Source organism: Ochotona curzoniae, unplaced genomic scaffold (genome assembly GCF_017591425.1).
Source record: "Ochotona curzoniae isolate NIBS_2020 unplaced genomic scaffold, NIBS_Ocur_1.0 scaffold_1037, whole genome shotgun sequence".
Taxonomy (NCBI): Eukaryota; Metazoa; Chordata; class Mammalia; order Lagomorpha; family Ochotonidae; genus Ochotona; species Ochotona curzoniae.
The window spans coordinates 24,191,794-24,206,984 of record NW_024467083.1 but is presented as its reverse complement, the minus strand read 5'-3'; the positions used below and the strand labels follow the sequence as shown (position 1 = coordinate 24,206,984).

At 51.2% G+C, this 15,191-nt stretch overlaps 1 protein-coding gene across 1 annotated transcript in view; it reads left to right on the top strand.

Annotated features, from left to right (window-relative positions):
* Positions 1-15,191, top strand: part of IGSF3 (immunoglobulin superfamily member 3) — an 83,787-nt gene that overhangs the window by 51,110 nt on the left and 17,486 nt on the right. The window contains exons 4-7 of the mRNA XM_040998937.1: positions 2,634-3,023; positions 4,303-4,362; positions 7,060-7,461; positions 9,378-9,782. Of these exons, the coding sequence (XP_040854871.1) occupies positions 2,634-3,023; positions 4,303-4,362; positions 7,060-7,461; positions 9,378-9,782 (1,257 nt within the window). The remainder of the gene's footprint in view (positions 1-2,633; positions 3,024-4,302; positions 4,363-7,059; positions 7,462-9,377; positions 9,783-15,191) is intronic.

The window sequence follows — 15,191 nt, the reverse complement described above, 5'->3', positions numbered from 1 at the left end:
TGGGAGGAGGGAGCAATGCTAGCTGCAAGTCCTGGGCCCGGGGCTCCCAGGGCTCCCTGAACGAGTCTCTGCTTTTCCACTGGACCCAGTGTCTGCTGTTTTGTTTTTGTAAATGTGAGCCCAGAGCCCCATCCTACAAGCAGACTTACAGAGATGCTTGGATATGAGACTTTGGGCAACAGGCAAGGCTAGAGACCAACCATGCAGTGATGACGGCCTAGGAGAAGACCCTGGGAGTAGAAGCAGGAATGGTCATGGGGCAGCGGTAGCAGTTGTGATGTGGTCAAGAAGAGGCAAAGGGAGGGACGGCACAGCCAGGCAAGGGTTGGGGGCAGAAGATGGGAGGGTGTCAGGGAACCCATGATTGGATGAGAGTTCCAGAGACTGAACTCTGCGATTTTTAAAAAAGATTTATTTATTTATTTATTTGGTTGTTTATTTGTTTATTTTAAGGGCAGAGTTTCAGAGAAGGGGCTGGGAGACACAAGTATGAGTGGTTGAGCTTACATCTGCTGGCTCACTCCCCAGATGACCACAATGGCTGGAGCTGGGCTGGTCAAAACCAGACTCCAAGAGCTTCTGGGTTTCCCACATGGATTTAGGGATCCAAGAACTTGGGTCATCTTCCACTGCTTTTCCAGGTACATTGATAGGAAGCTGGATTGGAAAAGGAGCAACCAGAACTTGAACTGGTGCCCATATGGGATGCTGGAGCTGCAGGCAGTGGCTTAACACACTGTGCTGCAGCACTGACCCCTGAAACTTGCCTGATCAAGGAGCCCTTGTCTGTCGTGGGACAGGGTAGACCACTGTTGTCATTCATTGGCCCAATGAAGTGGTAGAGAAGGGCAGGAAGCCAAATTTCAGTGAGCTAGGAAGCGAAGGATATTAGAAAAAGCCTCAATCAATTTCTAGAGATTGAATTGGCTGCGTATGTCCAAAAGCAGATTGCTCTGCAGCTAGGGGAGTGGTAGTTTGTAAATCTTTAGCCTTCAACCTGGGAGTGCAGAGCCTTCACCAGAGTCACTGGGGAGACACCCCTGGGATCAGAAGAGCCTTTGGCTGCCAAAAGAAGCAAGCCACAGAGGCCGCAGCTGCCCCTGGAGCCTGTGCGCAGGTCTGAGGTCTCCAGGGCCCCTCCTTGCACATCTCTGGTGGCATTATTGTGGAAGGTATGCTTCTTCTCTCATTGAGGTCCAGTTGTAAATTACTGTCCTTGACCACAGAGCCCAATGTCCAGCAGATGCCATAGAGTATAAGTTGTATTAGGGGAGGGTGTTAGAGTGAGACTTCCTTCTTTCAGTCTCATCTCTCAGGACTGGTGTCTTGGCAAGAGAAGCCCTCACAGCAGTTGACACAGGGGTGGTGTTGGTGTGGTTTGCTCGATTGGAAAGTTTGCATGATAGAGGAAGGAATTGGGGCCCAAGAGAGCTAGGGGTGCACAGCTGGAGAGGAAGCTTGCCAGTGTGACCTCTTGCAATCCTTGTGTTTTCTCATGGCAGCAGGATTCTTTCCCAACTCTGAGATGGGCTGGGCTGCAGGCGTGGAAGTGCCATATGGGGAAGGCAGCTGAAATGGAAGCTAATGAGTCTACAAAGGCCACCCTTGTAATGTGATTTTCCCTTCAGTGTTCTCTGTAGGGGAATAGAGTTACAGCATTAGAGAGCAGGAGTTTGGGCAATGGTCACAGCTACAGTCTCCTCTCACTGGGGTTCAGTGATTCTGTTTCCTGGGATGTAAGATTTCTTCCAACTCTGACATCTTCTTGCTGCCTCCTTCTGCTGTGGGTGCCTGAGAAATCTGATCATTGTTTTGGGAGATTGGTTGCCACTGTGTGTGTGCTGTTGATTGCCACTGTGTGTGTGCCATAATGCTGTTCATGGTGGTGAGCCCTTCTAGGATCATCTGTTGTGCCAGGTTCAACAGCCAACTTTTCAAGGGGTGCTTGGTTACTTGACCATGTTAGAGGTGGTGTGGCTTGCAGTGGAAGTGGACACCTTCCCCCTCCACGCATTTAAAGATGTAACCTGACAGATAATCTGCTAGGGAAAGGATGGTTAGTGCTCCTGTCTCCAATGTCGTTGCTAGAGGTTGTCTAGTAACATTGACTTACTCCCAGTATTCCCCTGAAGGTGACTAAAATCATTTCCATGCATTCATCTTTTTGTATTTGTTAGGATTAGAATCTGTACCTGGGCCACCCTGTAAATTTTGTCTCTCAGACCTTAGTGGGGGGTAGGGCCTATAGAATCTGGAGAAAATACTTGTAATCCTGTTACTTAAAGTGGAATTCTGGGGGTGGGGCATTTGAAGATGGCTCATGGCAAACTGCCACTTCAGAGCTGCTGGAGCTCCTACTGTCCTGGGGGGCCTAAACTGGCACGGAATGGGCTTCTGCAGAGCTCTGTATGTCTTCACTGAGATTGATGGCTGCCCAGATGGGGGCCAGTGGGAGACTCTTGGATACCCCACCGCCTCCAGCAGGTGGCTCTGGGGCTGGAGTGGGTGAAGGCTTGGGCTATGTGTCTCCCGTGGGAAGGCGGGCAAGGGCAGCAGCCACTGGCTGAGGTGGTCTGCTTAGCTAGGGGTCCTCTTTTACCCAGACTGCATGCTCTATGTGTTCACTTCCTCAGACAAAGATTTCACTGTTCGTCTGGAGACGGATAAGCGGCTGCACACGGTTGGTGAGCCTGTGGAGTTCAGGTGCATCCTGGAAGCCCAGAATATTCCTGACCGACACTTTGCCGTCTCCTGGGCCTTCAACAGCTCTCTCATTGCCAGCATGGGGCCCAACGCTGTACCGGTCCTCAATAGCGAATTTGCCCACCGAGAAGCCAAAGGACAGCTGAAGGTGGCCAAAGAGAGCGACGGTGTCTTCGTACTGAAGATCTTCCACCTCCGTCAGGAGGACAGTGGGAAGTATAACTGTCGGGTGACCGAGCGGGAGAAGACTGTCACTGGGGAGTTCATCGACAAGGAAAGCAAGCGTCCCAAGAACGTCCCCATCATCGTCCTGCCCCTCAGTAAGTAGGCAGGTGTGCCCCCTGTGTACCACCTCCCTCGGTCCCTGATCAGTAAGAATAGCTGTGCTGGGGGGGAGAGCACACAGAGCACTGTGGACCCTGGCTTTCACCTGCAGCCCCCTGGGGGAGACAGGACTCCCTCAACTACTCCCTCCCCTTTCCTGGGGATGCTGCAGCTGAAGGGGGTGGGTATCAGCCACTCTGTACTCCAGGAGTTCAGTGCCAATGCCAGCAGTGCCAGCTCAGCTTGGAGGAAAGCCAGAAATCTGGGAAAGCTGTGTGGGAAGTAAGCTCGAGAAGAAGTGGGGAGATGCCAGTGGTGGAATCCCACTTCAAGGAGAGGCGGTTTTTGATGGGAGGGTTTTAAATCCTCAAGTGCATCATTAAAGAGCATTTGCCCATGAGCTTTTCAAGTGCCAAGATGGGCCTGTCCCCAGTTGTCTCTAGGGCGTTTTCTCAAGTTACTAGCTGGGATTGCTATCAGTTTCCCAGAGCATGACCCTGGAAGGAGGGGGACCTCTTTCCTGGCTACATCTGTAGGCTCCCCATCTTCACAGAAGGAACCCCATCACAGTGGGTTGTGGCCATTGCTGGTGTTGTTTAAGCCTCCGTAGAATCAGGGTATTCTTACTACTAATCTCCTTTCTCTCCTGGTTCTGTTCTTAGTGAAGAGAATACAAACTTACAATGGCTCTGATTTGAAGCAAGATGGTACAAGTTGGAAAACTAACCTTTTACTTCCTCTCAACAACTGCTGGTGCTTGTCTTCTTTCAGCCTCTTGATGACTCCCTTCATCTCCTTCCTCTCACTTTGACCTGTTTAGTTTTTTCAGTGTGCAATCAAAAATAGATGACCAACGCCTTGCCGCGTTCTCTCCCCATCAACAGGATTCTTTTCTCCTACACTTACTATGATTCACTTTCCAAACCACTGGCACATGCACATGCTCTCAACATTCTCTCGTCGCCTGTACCTTTTCTCGCCGTTCACTGCCTCGCATGGTGCCTTGTGTAGACTAGGTGCTTGCTTAGTGTTTGTGCGACTGGCAGTGTTGAGTGGAATGCCTGCTGTCTTTCCTGTCCTCCAGTTGTCCATGCTTGCCTTCACCACAGTCTGTCTCCTTTCAAATCTGCAACTAATTCCTCCATGTGGTGTCAGGATGCCGCAAAGGACAGCCCCAACGGTGACCTCCTGTGTCTTTTGTACCAAGAGATAGCATCCCCAATCCCCGCCAAGAATGTGTTTGATGATTTGTGGCCTGCTGTATTGCTTTTCCAGCAGATAACTGGGTAGTTAAAGTCCCCGAGCACCACCAGCTCCTGCCCCAAGGCCACTTGGGTAAGTCTGCCAGAGAACAACGACAATCACGCCTGTCCGGGAACGGTGATGATGCCTTGAATCGGAATGGCGCTTTTCCTCAGGTGCTTCTGCAGATGTCATCTCTTCTGCTCCTACCTCCCCAGGCCCCGGAAGAGGACAGTATTAGACACCATCCTTCCCCCTCCCCCCTATCCCCCCGGGGACAGAGAAACCAGAGCCTCACCCCGGGAAGGGGCTCAGCCAATTGGTTGTTCAGTTAGTGGCGCAGCTTGCATCGCCTCAGAGATGTTTGCTTCTAACTCCAAATCCACTGCTCTGTGCTTAGCCTGTGCTACCCGGTCCGCCTCCTGGGGGAAGATTGCATTTGTGAATGTGCGTTCAGATTCTCATTAGTTCTGTCCTAGTTTTCACTTAATCCAGAGGGTGTTCATTGGTGGGAAGGCAGCCTTTTCTCAGGCTAGGCAACCCTTGTCACATAGTCTGCAGCACCTGGTCTGTGTCGGCCTGTGCCTTGGCTACTGCTGTGAATTTTCTTCTTGAAGCTCCACAGTCTTAACTTGGGTTTTTCCAGGCTTGCTTAAGCCATGGAGCACCAAACAGCAGCCCTGGGAGTAAGCAAGCCAGGACTTGTATGAAAGTCACTTGGGGTGCCAGGAAGGGTTTGGAGTGACTTACTGTAAGTCATTTTTCTGCTTAAGAGAAGCAAAAGGATTTTCTCCCTGGGTACTGGCATGGCCTTTTTGATGTCTTACCTTGTGCTGCTAAGAGTGGGGATGACTTTTCACCCTCAAGAGGAATATTGCTGCCATTCATGATGCTGGAAAGCAGTGACTTCACCAAATCCTTGCAGTGTCGTAACTCCTAGAAGGCACTGATTGGATCTCCACTCTGTGCCTGTGACATTGGCACTTGGGTGGGCTAGATCAGAACTGCAAGGTTGCAGAGTTAGGGAGTGGCCAACAGGGGTCCTTGAGCCCAGATCCGTTCCTCTCCCAAGCCTGGTGCCATAGGCAGGGCCCCTCTGGAGACCTCATCGTCTGCCGGACACAGGTAGCCTTCTAGGACTGGGGCTTCTGCCGAAGTGCTGACTTCACCCTTGTGCAGGACCAGGCCCTTCTGAATTAAACTTTATTTTAATGTGAAATAAAACAGCTCTAGAATAGGCATCCAGCATCCTCACTGTGATGAGAGCTTTAAACTGAGGCTTAGTGCTCTTCCTTGTCCGCGTCTGCCTGTGGGCAAAATGAAGGGGCGGAAAGCTGATTGAAGTTCTTTGTCACATGTGCCTGTGTGTGTCTTCTCAACAATCAGGTGTGCCTCCTAATCTGGGCTGTGATTTAATTGACTGGTTTAAGATTATCGTCCATGTTTTGTGTGGGTGGTGCCCAGGAAATTGGAGCCAAATTAGTTGGTGTTTTGCATTCTTAAATACTCACAGAACTTTTGAACTTGATACAGGTAATTCTACAGAATAGTATCTGCGTCATGAAGGTAGACTGGGAAGTCCATGATATTTTTAAAAAGGCACACTTATCAGAAATAGTAAACTGAATCATGATCCTAGTCCTTGAAAACGTGCTATATGTTAGATGACCTGTGTACATTGTCTTGTTTGCCTTTCAGTCTTTAAAACACTTGACTTTTTTTTTTCTTTTGAGATGTATTTATTTTTATTTGAAAGGCAGAGTTATGGGAAGAGAGAAAGGAGAAAGAGTGAGAGCTATCTTTGATCTGCTGGTTTACTCCCCAGAGGATCACAGTGGCCAGAGCTGGGCCAGTCCAAAGCCAGGAGCTGCTTCTGTGTCTCCCATGTGGGTGCAGGGGTTCAAGCACTCAGCCCATCTTCTGCTGCTGTCTCAGGCATGTTAGCAGAGAGCTGGATTAGAAGTGGAACAGCCAAGACACCAACCAGTGTCCATATGGGATGCTGGTGCCACAGATAGAGGCTTAACCAACTACACCATGGCGCCAGCCCCAGAACATTTGACATTTAAAGGAGGTAGCACCTGACTCATCTTACAGAAGAAGAAGAAACTGAGGCAGATAAGAGTATAAATAATTGGAAAGAGTGAGCAAAGGCTGGCCTGAGGCAGGGAAGGGAACAAGGTCACAGAGTTTCTCGATAGAGAGCAAAGGAAACTCAGGGCTCAGTGTGGATGTGCAAGTGACTGGTGAGTGCTGAGCTGCTGGCTTGAATCATTTCCTCTGGGTTACGTAAAGCAGGAGAGTTTGCTTCCCATGTACTCTGAAACTAGCCCCTCTGTGCTGTGCTGATATCCACGTTCCAGCACCTGTGATCTTCCAGATAGTCCCTGACTTTTTTTCCCCTCTTCCTTCTCACCACTGCCCTGGAGAGCTCAGATGGTTTGGTTGGACTGCTGTAGCCTTGAGTGGTGGGAAGGCGGACGTGAAGTTTGGTTTTAGAGTTACTCATCTTGCTGCTCTGATTTGGTCTCAGGTCTTAGAATCTCTGCATGCAGAAAACAGAGCGTCCTAGGTTAGCAGATCTACAGTCCGGGACACAGTGTCCCAAGCCAGCCAGGGTTTGCAGCTGCAAGTGTCAGAGTGTTCTTGATCCTCTGAGGCCTGCTCTACCTGGATACACTCCACTAGCACTCATCCTCGTGTGTCTGTCTGTGAGGAGGGTGCCATGGAGACCAGAAAGCCCCCAGCATGGCCCTCTCTCCTTCCCTTCTTCCCCTACCCTCCTTCCAGAGAGCAGCATCTCCGTGGAGGTGGCCAGCAACGCCAGCGTTATCCTCGAGGGCGAGGCGTTGCGCTTCCTCTGCAGCATCCGCACAGCAGGCAGACCGCAGGGCCGCTTCTCGGTCATCTGGCAGCTCGTGGACAGGCAGAACCGGCGCAACAACATCATGTGGCTCGACCGGGATGGCACCGTGCAGCCAGGCGCGTCCTACTGGGAGCGCAGCAGCTTCGGGGGCGTCCAGATGGAGCAGGTGCAGCCCAACGTGTTCAGCCTGGGCATCTTCGACAGCAGGAAGGAGGACGAGGGCCAGTACGAGTGCCATGTGACTGAGTGGGTGCGGGCCGTGGATGGCGAGTGGCAGATCGTGGGGGAGCGCCGGGCTAGCACCCTGGTCTCCATCACAGCCCTTGGTAAGTGACAGATGGAGCGTCTGGGACACTGCTTCCTTGTGTGATACTTTGCCCTGACTGTTATCCTAGTCTGACCAGAGAAGCAGGTGTACCTTCTGAAAGGTTGAATGAAGCAGAAGTAGGCTAGGAGATGGGATAGCAGTAGGCTAGGACATGGGGTTGCAGTAGGGTAAAGGAGATGGGATGAGATCCAGGTCAGTAACAGCTGGAACTGTGACTGCGCCCACCAGCATGAACATGTGTACCTGCCTAAACTGGCATGGAGGGGAGGGGCAGAGGGCTAATGCCACAGTGTGTCTCTCCTGACTCCTGTTTGGGGGCCCTGCCCTTCTAAAACAGGCCAGAGAAAGGTAGTAGCCCCTCATTAAAAAAAAATTTTTTTCCAAATTTTTTATTTTTTGAAAGACAGAGGCAGAGATACAGAGTCAGAGAGAAAAATCTTCCATCCTCTGGTTTGCTCCCTGCCATGGCCTCCAATAACCACAGCTGAGACTAACCACAAATGGGAGTCTGGGATGCTATCTGGGTCTCCCACATAAGTACAGGGGCCCCAAAGTTTGGAATTTACTAAAACCAAAGACTGTTAGATTTGTCAGGGGGTAGTTAAACAGGCTCCTGTTAACTATCTGCCCAGTGTAATCAGTATATTCCGTTTTAAGAGGCCAAGCTAGACACGTAAGCTCTTCCCACGGGCTCTTTCTACTTACCAGCAGACACCACCTCCAGGGACCCGCATTTCATCAGCAGTTTCACCTCCCACAGGACGAGCCCCACCTTATTCACAGGTGTGGGCCAGGGAGGGTGGGGCCCTTCTCAGGAGACTCCTCTTGAGTTGTGGTGTGACCCATGGGGAAGAAAGAATGGATGGGGACAGTTCTGGGGATCTAGTGCTGATGTTTCCCACCCTGGGAGGCTGGGGCCCTCTGAGGAGTAGTAGGGCCAAGATAAGGGTTCTTTTCAAGCAGTGGAGTAGGTGATCTGTCATCCTCTGAGTTTGTCCACACTTGCCATAACTATCTGGGAGTTCCCGCAGCCAGGGGTCACTGCTCTTGGATCCTGGGGCACAAGTACAGCCACAGTCAAGGAGTGGGCCAGGAAAAGGGAGGTTTGGGGGGTGTATAAAGCATCCTATGCTACCTTGCCTTTCCGTTGAAATGCAATTTCATATTTATACAGGTATGGGTCCCCCATTGTCGGGACAAGTGCCTGGGGTAAATACTGAGGCAGGAACATGCCAGAACAGATGTGACCATCATGACCTTTTCAGATAGGGCAGTTTGGGTGTGCTGGGTCAGGACCCAACAGTATTCTGCATGGAACAGCCCTCTTCCCTCCAGGTGTGAGGCAGAGGGTCCTGATGAGTTCCCATCCTCAGGTCTCCTGGCAACACATACTGCACACAAGCATATAGCTTCCATTGCAGCCACCTCATGGTTATGCATGGGCCTCTATGTCATCAAAGACTTCAAAAAAGTCTCTCTGACTTCAGGCATCCTTTTTGAAGACTACATAAAGAGAGCTTAAGAAATTCAAATCAGAGGGCACAAGTTTCAGCAAACCATCCTTACCTATTCCCTGATCACCTCCTTGTTGCCACGATGTCACTAACATGGGAACCCGATTTCTAGGAATGGCTTCAGTCATCCTGAGAGGACAATGATGTCTTTATTCCAGGGCAGGATGGAACACAAATACCTACATGAGCATCTCATCAGAGAGGGTTTGGGATAGCGTTGCTTGGCAGAATTACCACGAGCTGTTGGGACTCTGCTTGGACTTGGTACCTATTGCGATGTTAGCCTGGGAGTGAAAGGGAGTACGCTCATGACAAAGGCCTCAGGCTGCTGCTGTGTGCTGCTCCCTTTCATTGCCTCCTCACCCCCACCCCCATTTGAGTGTCTCTTTTCTTTCTCCAGAGATGGGCTTTGCGGTCACAGCCATCTCCCGCACCCCTGGCGTGACCTACAGTGATTCCTTCGACTTACAGTGCATCATCAAACCTCACTATCCAGCCCGGGTCCCCGTGTCAGTGACCTGGCGCTTCCAGCCCGTGGGCACCATGGAGTTCCACGACCTGGTGACCTTCACGCGGGATGGAGGAGTCCAGTGGGGGGACAGGTCCTCCAGCTTCCGAACCCGGACTGCCATCGAGAAGGCTGAATCCAGCAACAACGTACGCCTGAGTATCAGCCGGGCCAGTGACACAGAGGCGGGCAAGTACCAGTGTGTGGCGGAGCTCTGGCGGAGGAATTACAACAACACGTGGACACGGCTGGCGGAGAGGACCTCCAACCTGCTGGAGATCAGGGTGCTACAGCCAGGTGAGTGCTGCTGCAGCCTCGCTTGTGTGGTGTGTGAGGCTGCACGTTCATGAGCGGAGAGGGAGGAGGAGGGCAGAAGACAGGTCATGGGGCATGGCTTCTTTGTCTCCCAGACCCTCCAGTTTGAGATGTTTTGGGTGATACAATGAGGCATGTCTGGGTCTCTTTCCTTGATGGGACTTGCTGTTGCTGAATCATTGGAGGGTGAGTTATGGACCTCAGGAGGCTTCTCCCTAAACTGAGGATGCTGTTCTCAGTGACCAAGGTACTGTGGATGTGGTTTGGGCGTTGAACATCCCAATGTGGTCCTGTCACCAGCCTTTACCTGATTGTCACAAGAATGCCCTTTATGCCTTTTTTTTTTCTTCCATACCAGTACACAGTGAGGCATCTGCTGTCACACTTAGTGGTCCAGGCTTGTACAGCAAATATGCCCTGAATTGTGTGTGTGTGCATGTGTGAATGCTTACATGAGGCCTGGCTGTCTTCCATGCTGTTTCCTTGACTCCAGTTCCATCCTGCTGTGCTGAGCTGCTGAGTTCTTGTCTCCTGTGGAGTCCAAGGTGCTTTAAGTATCGATCAGGACACACAGATCTGGGCAGCATGAGTCAGTGGAGTTTCCTGTCACCTTCATTAGGCACCAGTGTGAATGTAATGGGGCTGTTGAGTTTGTGCAGCCATCCAGGTGGTTGTCTGTGTCTGTCCTTGTCAGCTGCGTGGTAGGAAGTCAGGAGAACGTGCATCTCTCAGGTTCAGGGTGAGGGCGGCACTTTGCAAAGACTTTTCTGTCTGACCCACCCACTTGGTTGGGATCATTGGAATACCCTGAACGGAAGGAATTGTCTGCCTGCTCCCAGCTGTGATTCATGCCCCACCTGGTCTGCTGGGCCACTTCAGATGGCCACAGTGTTGTCAGCAATGTGAGGGTCAGGTGTGTCATGTCTGAGTTTCTCCTCTTCCCTCTCCTGACCTTATCACGACTCCTTGCTTTGCCACATTTTGGAACAAACAAGTTGTGCAAAGGAAGAGATCGTTCTGTGGTCAATTAGAGCCTCGGTGTGGACTGACAAGATGCTTGGGCCGAGAGCTGACCAGCTTAAGTGGGTTTTCAGGTTAATGGAGGGTTAAGCAGAGAGCCCATTTTACATGAACCCTTATTGTGGAGAACGCTGGGGTACCCACTTGGCTGCCTTGCTGAGTGGCACATTAGGATCATAATTGCTCCTTTTGTCATCTCCTGTGTCCCTCAAGGGCAGTACTCTGGGCAGCAGTGCCTGTCACGTGGTCCTGCAGCAGTGGCAAGAGAAGGAGCTGCTGCCCCCACAACCTTTCTCTGACATTGCCTCTGTGAATCAATCCTTCAACTTTGCTTCTGCTACAACTCGGAATATAAGACTAGAGCACCCGAGGGAAGAATCTGGAAACAGTTCATTGACAAGTCTAATTATTGGATTCATTTGTAGAATCACTAAATGCAGACAGGAATTAAAACAAATAAAAAGTGGGAACGACCTCTTGGGTGCCTGGCTCTGTGCTGTGTTACTTATGCTTTCTTTGAAAAGTCATCCAACATCCTCCTGGGGGAAATGCTCTGGTCCCTGTTTTGCTAATGAGAAAACCAAGGCTGAACATCATTGGGAGCTCTGCTGGAAGCAGATCAGCTAGTAGTTCCGTGGTGAAATGGAGATGTTGCATCTCTTTGCACTTCCATTGCGCATGCCATTGCTTTCTGGAGAGTGAGGGGACCCAGGCCCCGCTCTGGGGATTGACTTAGGTCTGGGTGTATCTTGTGCCTTTTGTGTTGGTTTGTTTGTGTTTTCACTGTAGAGGGTGAGCAAATGGAGACTTTGGAGCATCGTTTGGGCTGGTAGGAGGGCTGTGCTTAGATCGGCACATTACTGTACTCCCATAGTCTCCTGGAGGCTGGAGAGAGCAGAGGTAGGTGCTGGAGGCCACATGGGACTCAGGGAGGCTGGCTGAAGCCTCCAAAGTGTTCCTGCCTGCAGTCATGAAGTATCTATGGATTTAGCACTTAATACTTTCCAGAGAGCTGTGTGCTTGCTCCTGGTCTACCCCAGCTCTCTGCTCCTTGATCCTGCCCTCCTTCTGTGTCTCTGTTTAGGGGAAGTAGAATTAGAAAAATCCAAGAGGGCTGACTGTGTGCTAGAGGTGGTCCTGCATGCTCGCTGTGTATATCTTGTTCCTTCATCTCTGGTGCTATGCTGGGAGGAAGCCATTGGCTTTTTGCATTTTATAAACAGAGTAAAAGAGGTTCAGAGAGGTGCTAGCTTGCCCAAGTCTGAGAGAGAGTGAGCAGGGACGTTGGGATTGGAACAGGTTGCTAAAGTGGAACCAGGCAGTTAGAGTGGGGAGAGGGGCCTTTTCATTTAAGGTCGTAAAAACAGCAGTTGTTCTTTCTAGGTTGAATTAGTGCATCGCTTATGGAAGAGGCTTCTGGTAGACCATGGAAGGGGCATGGTTGGGGCACTGGCAGTACCATTGGGAATCGCATTACCACTGCTGTCAGTGAGCACTGTGTACATGCACTCTGCCATCCTGAATGCCCGATGCAGCATTCCTTTCCTTCTTGCTCGGGTTATCCGGGCAGGATGGAGGGTAGGCAGTGGGGAACACTGTTTCACACACCTGATAGACAAGGCTGCTGACACACTGGGTAGATAAGTTGCCGGGGCGTCCAGACTTGGTGGCAGAGCCAGGATCCAGATGCCAGCAGTTAGGGCCCAAGTCCTGCAGTGTATGATGTTGCAGTATTTGTTTTCCTTCTCAGCAGTCCTGTGAGACCATGTTACTTTCACTGGATGTGTGGCTTCTACGATTTCCTGGTCCCTTTTCCTAAATTCGTAAATGTGTTTGCTGGAATTCAGGATCTTTTGATGCAGTTTATGGATGGTGTTGAAATTTAATTTCTGCCTCTTCGATCTCCGTTTCTTCTGACTTACACTATGCGATGGCTTGAAGATGTGAGTACCCCCCATGCCAGCCTGCCTCACTTCTTCTCTTCCTGCCTGCGTTGTCTTTCCAAAGCATAGCTCCTTTGTCTGCTCTCTCATAGGAATGTCCCCTGATGCCCATTCAGGGAGCATTTTGCCCAATGGTGTAACAGAATGAAATGGAAACCTAGCGGCCATGCCAGACTCACGCTGGTGTGTGTCTCACTGGCTGTCTGCCGGAGTAACATTACTGCCCCAGTAAGGCAGTGTGTGGTCTGTGCTGTGGGCTCTGTCTGCCAGAGCCATCTGCAGATACTGACCACACTGGGCAGTGGACTGGGCGACGTCTCTGGTTGGACAGCACAGTCTGCTTCCTGTGGCTCTGTTGTTGGCCCACCCACAGGCATGCTTCCTCTTCCGTGTGCCATCCCCAAGGAGATCTTCACACTCGGAGCTGCATCTCCCCATTGATCACGTGGTGCCACCCCCCCACGGGCAGCTGGATGAAACTCCGTCCTTCATCATTTGTTCTTCTCTTTAATTTGAGGGCCTCACCTTGGCTCCTTCTGCTTTCCTTTAACTCTGGCAATGCCCACCAATGACATATTCCTAAATACAGAAGCAATAAGGGAAATGTCAGCACTCATTTTCCAGATGTTTACGACCATAGCTTGGCCAGACTATTAAATATTGCACATTAACATCGACAGAGCAATAAACAAGCTTCTAGGAGGACAGGCTGTGGAGGTGGGAAGCCACCCGGTCGCGGGTGCACTCTGCCGGGATTGTGGTGATGGGCAGTTGGGATGAATATTTAATGCCCTTTGATGCTACCAAATCCGGTTTCTTCTGTCTCTTGTTGCTGACCTGGCAGATTGGGATGGCTGAAGGCTGTTTCTTGGACTTTGTGTGTTTATGGTACATGAACACTGGCTCTGCTTGTCACAATCGGGTAGGGTTTTGGCTGACCCCTCCCGTGGAGGGGAGTGGCCTTTGGTTGCTTTCTGGGGCCCCTGGAGTTCTCCTTCTTCAGGCCATGTGCCCTCTGCCTATTGCCTGTGCATAGTTGCCCCAGATGCAGTTTTATATCCATTATCTGCTTTTGTCCGCTAAGTAAGTAATGTGGCAAGCAAAGGCCCACTTGCAGGTTTCTGCAGCGTCTGGGGACCCTGGTAAAAATAGGGTTGGCATCCCCAGTCTCTGCTTCTTTCAGTTTGAAAAATCTCTTCTTCAGGAGTGCCTGGCCAACCTTGCCGTTACCTCTAGGTTTGTTTCCTTACCTGCCACCCTGCAGCTGCATCTGCTCACCCACAGCCATTCCCAGACGCACCCGTGACTCCTTAGACTGGAGCAAGCATCAGAATCACCCAGAGGGCCCATGAGGCCGCACCTGTGGTGTCTCTGACTCACCAGACTGGGCTGCGTCCCTAGGTGAGGCAGCAGCTTCACGAGAGCCACACATGGCCAGGATCAAGTACAAGCTCCTGTCCCCTAATCTGGTCAAGCTCACCTTCCTAGCTGCATCCGCTACACCCGACTGCCTGCTGGTCCCTGTGTGATGCCCAAGAGAGGTCATCATATTGCTCAGGGGGCCCTTTCGCTCACCCCTGGTATTCATTTCTCAGGGCCTGAATTAGAGGACAGGTGCTTTTCATGAAAGGTCCCTTCCCATCACAATCAGGATGAGTTGCTCTTCCTTTAAAAGATTAATCACCTGTTTATTCGAATAGCCTCTTATTGATTTATTTCACAGTGGAGTCATCTTCCCTACCCTTCACATGCTTAGAATAGGAAGGAGAAGAGCTTTGAAAGATAACCTCTTTTTTTGTTGTTGATTTTTTTTTTTTTAAAAAGAATTTGTGAGGCAAAACGATGCCTTCAGTGCCAGGCAGCCAGAAACGGCACCGTAGTGGAGTTGAAGGGAATCCCTTATGGATGAGCTCAGTGAGGGTTGAGGAACCCAGGGCTGTGCAGGTCAGCCAGGGCGGCAGCTGCTGCTGTTCTCATTGCCAAGTCCCTCTGCCTGCTGCCATCTCTCCGTGATGCCACCCTGGTGCAGCTTGTAGCACAACGCCTCTCCTGTAACACACGAAACAACTTCTCCAAGACTTGGTCTGCAGCCTGGGAAGCCGGCAGGGTGCGGGGCACGCAGGAGGCAGCAGCTGGCCTGCCCTGGCCTATCATGGCTGGGGCAGAAACTCCGACCGTCTCCCTGCCTGCTCTTGCTTGCTCCTGCTCACTCACCCAGCCTTTTGCCCTCTTCCTTTCTCCACTGCGTTGACTGCTTCTCTGAGCTCCTTCTCCCACACAGCCACACCCGGGGCTTCCCAGGCCCTAAGGCCCCACTGAGTCACCTGGAGAGCTTGTGAAAACGTAGATTCTACCTCAGTGAGACCAGGCAGCCTAAGAGTCTGAATTTGTCACAAGTTCCCAGGTGAAGCCAACACTGCTGGTCCAC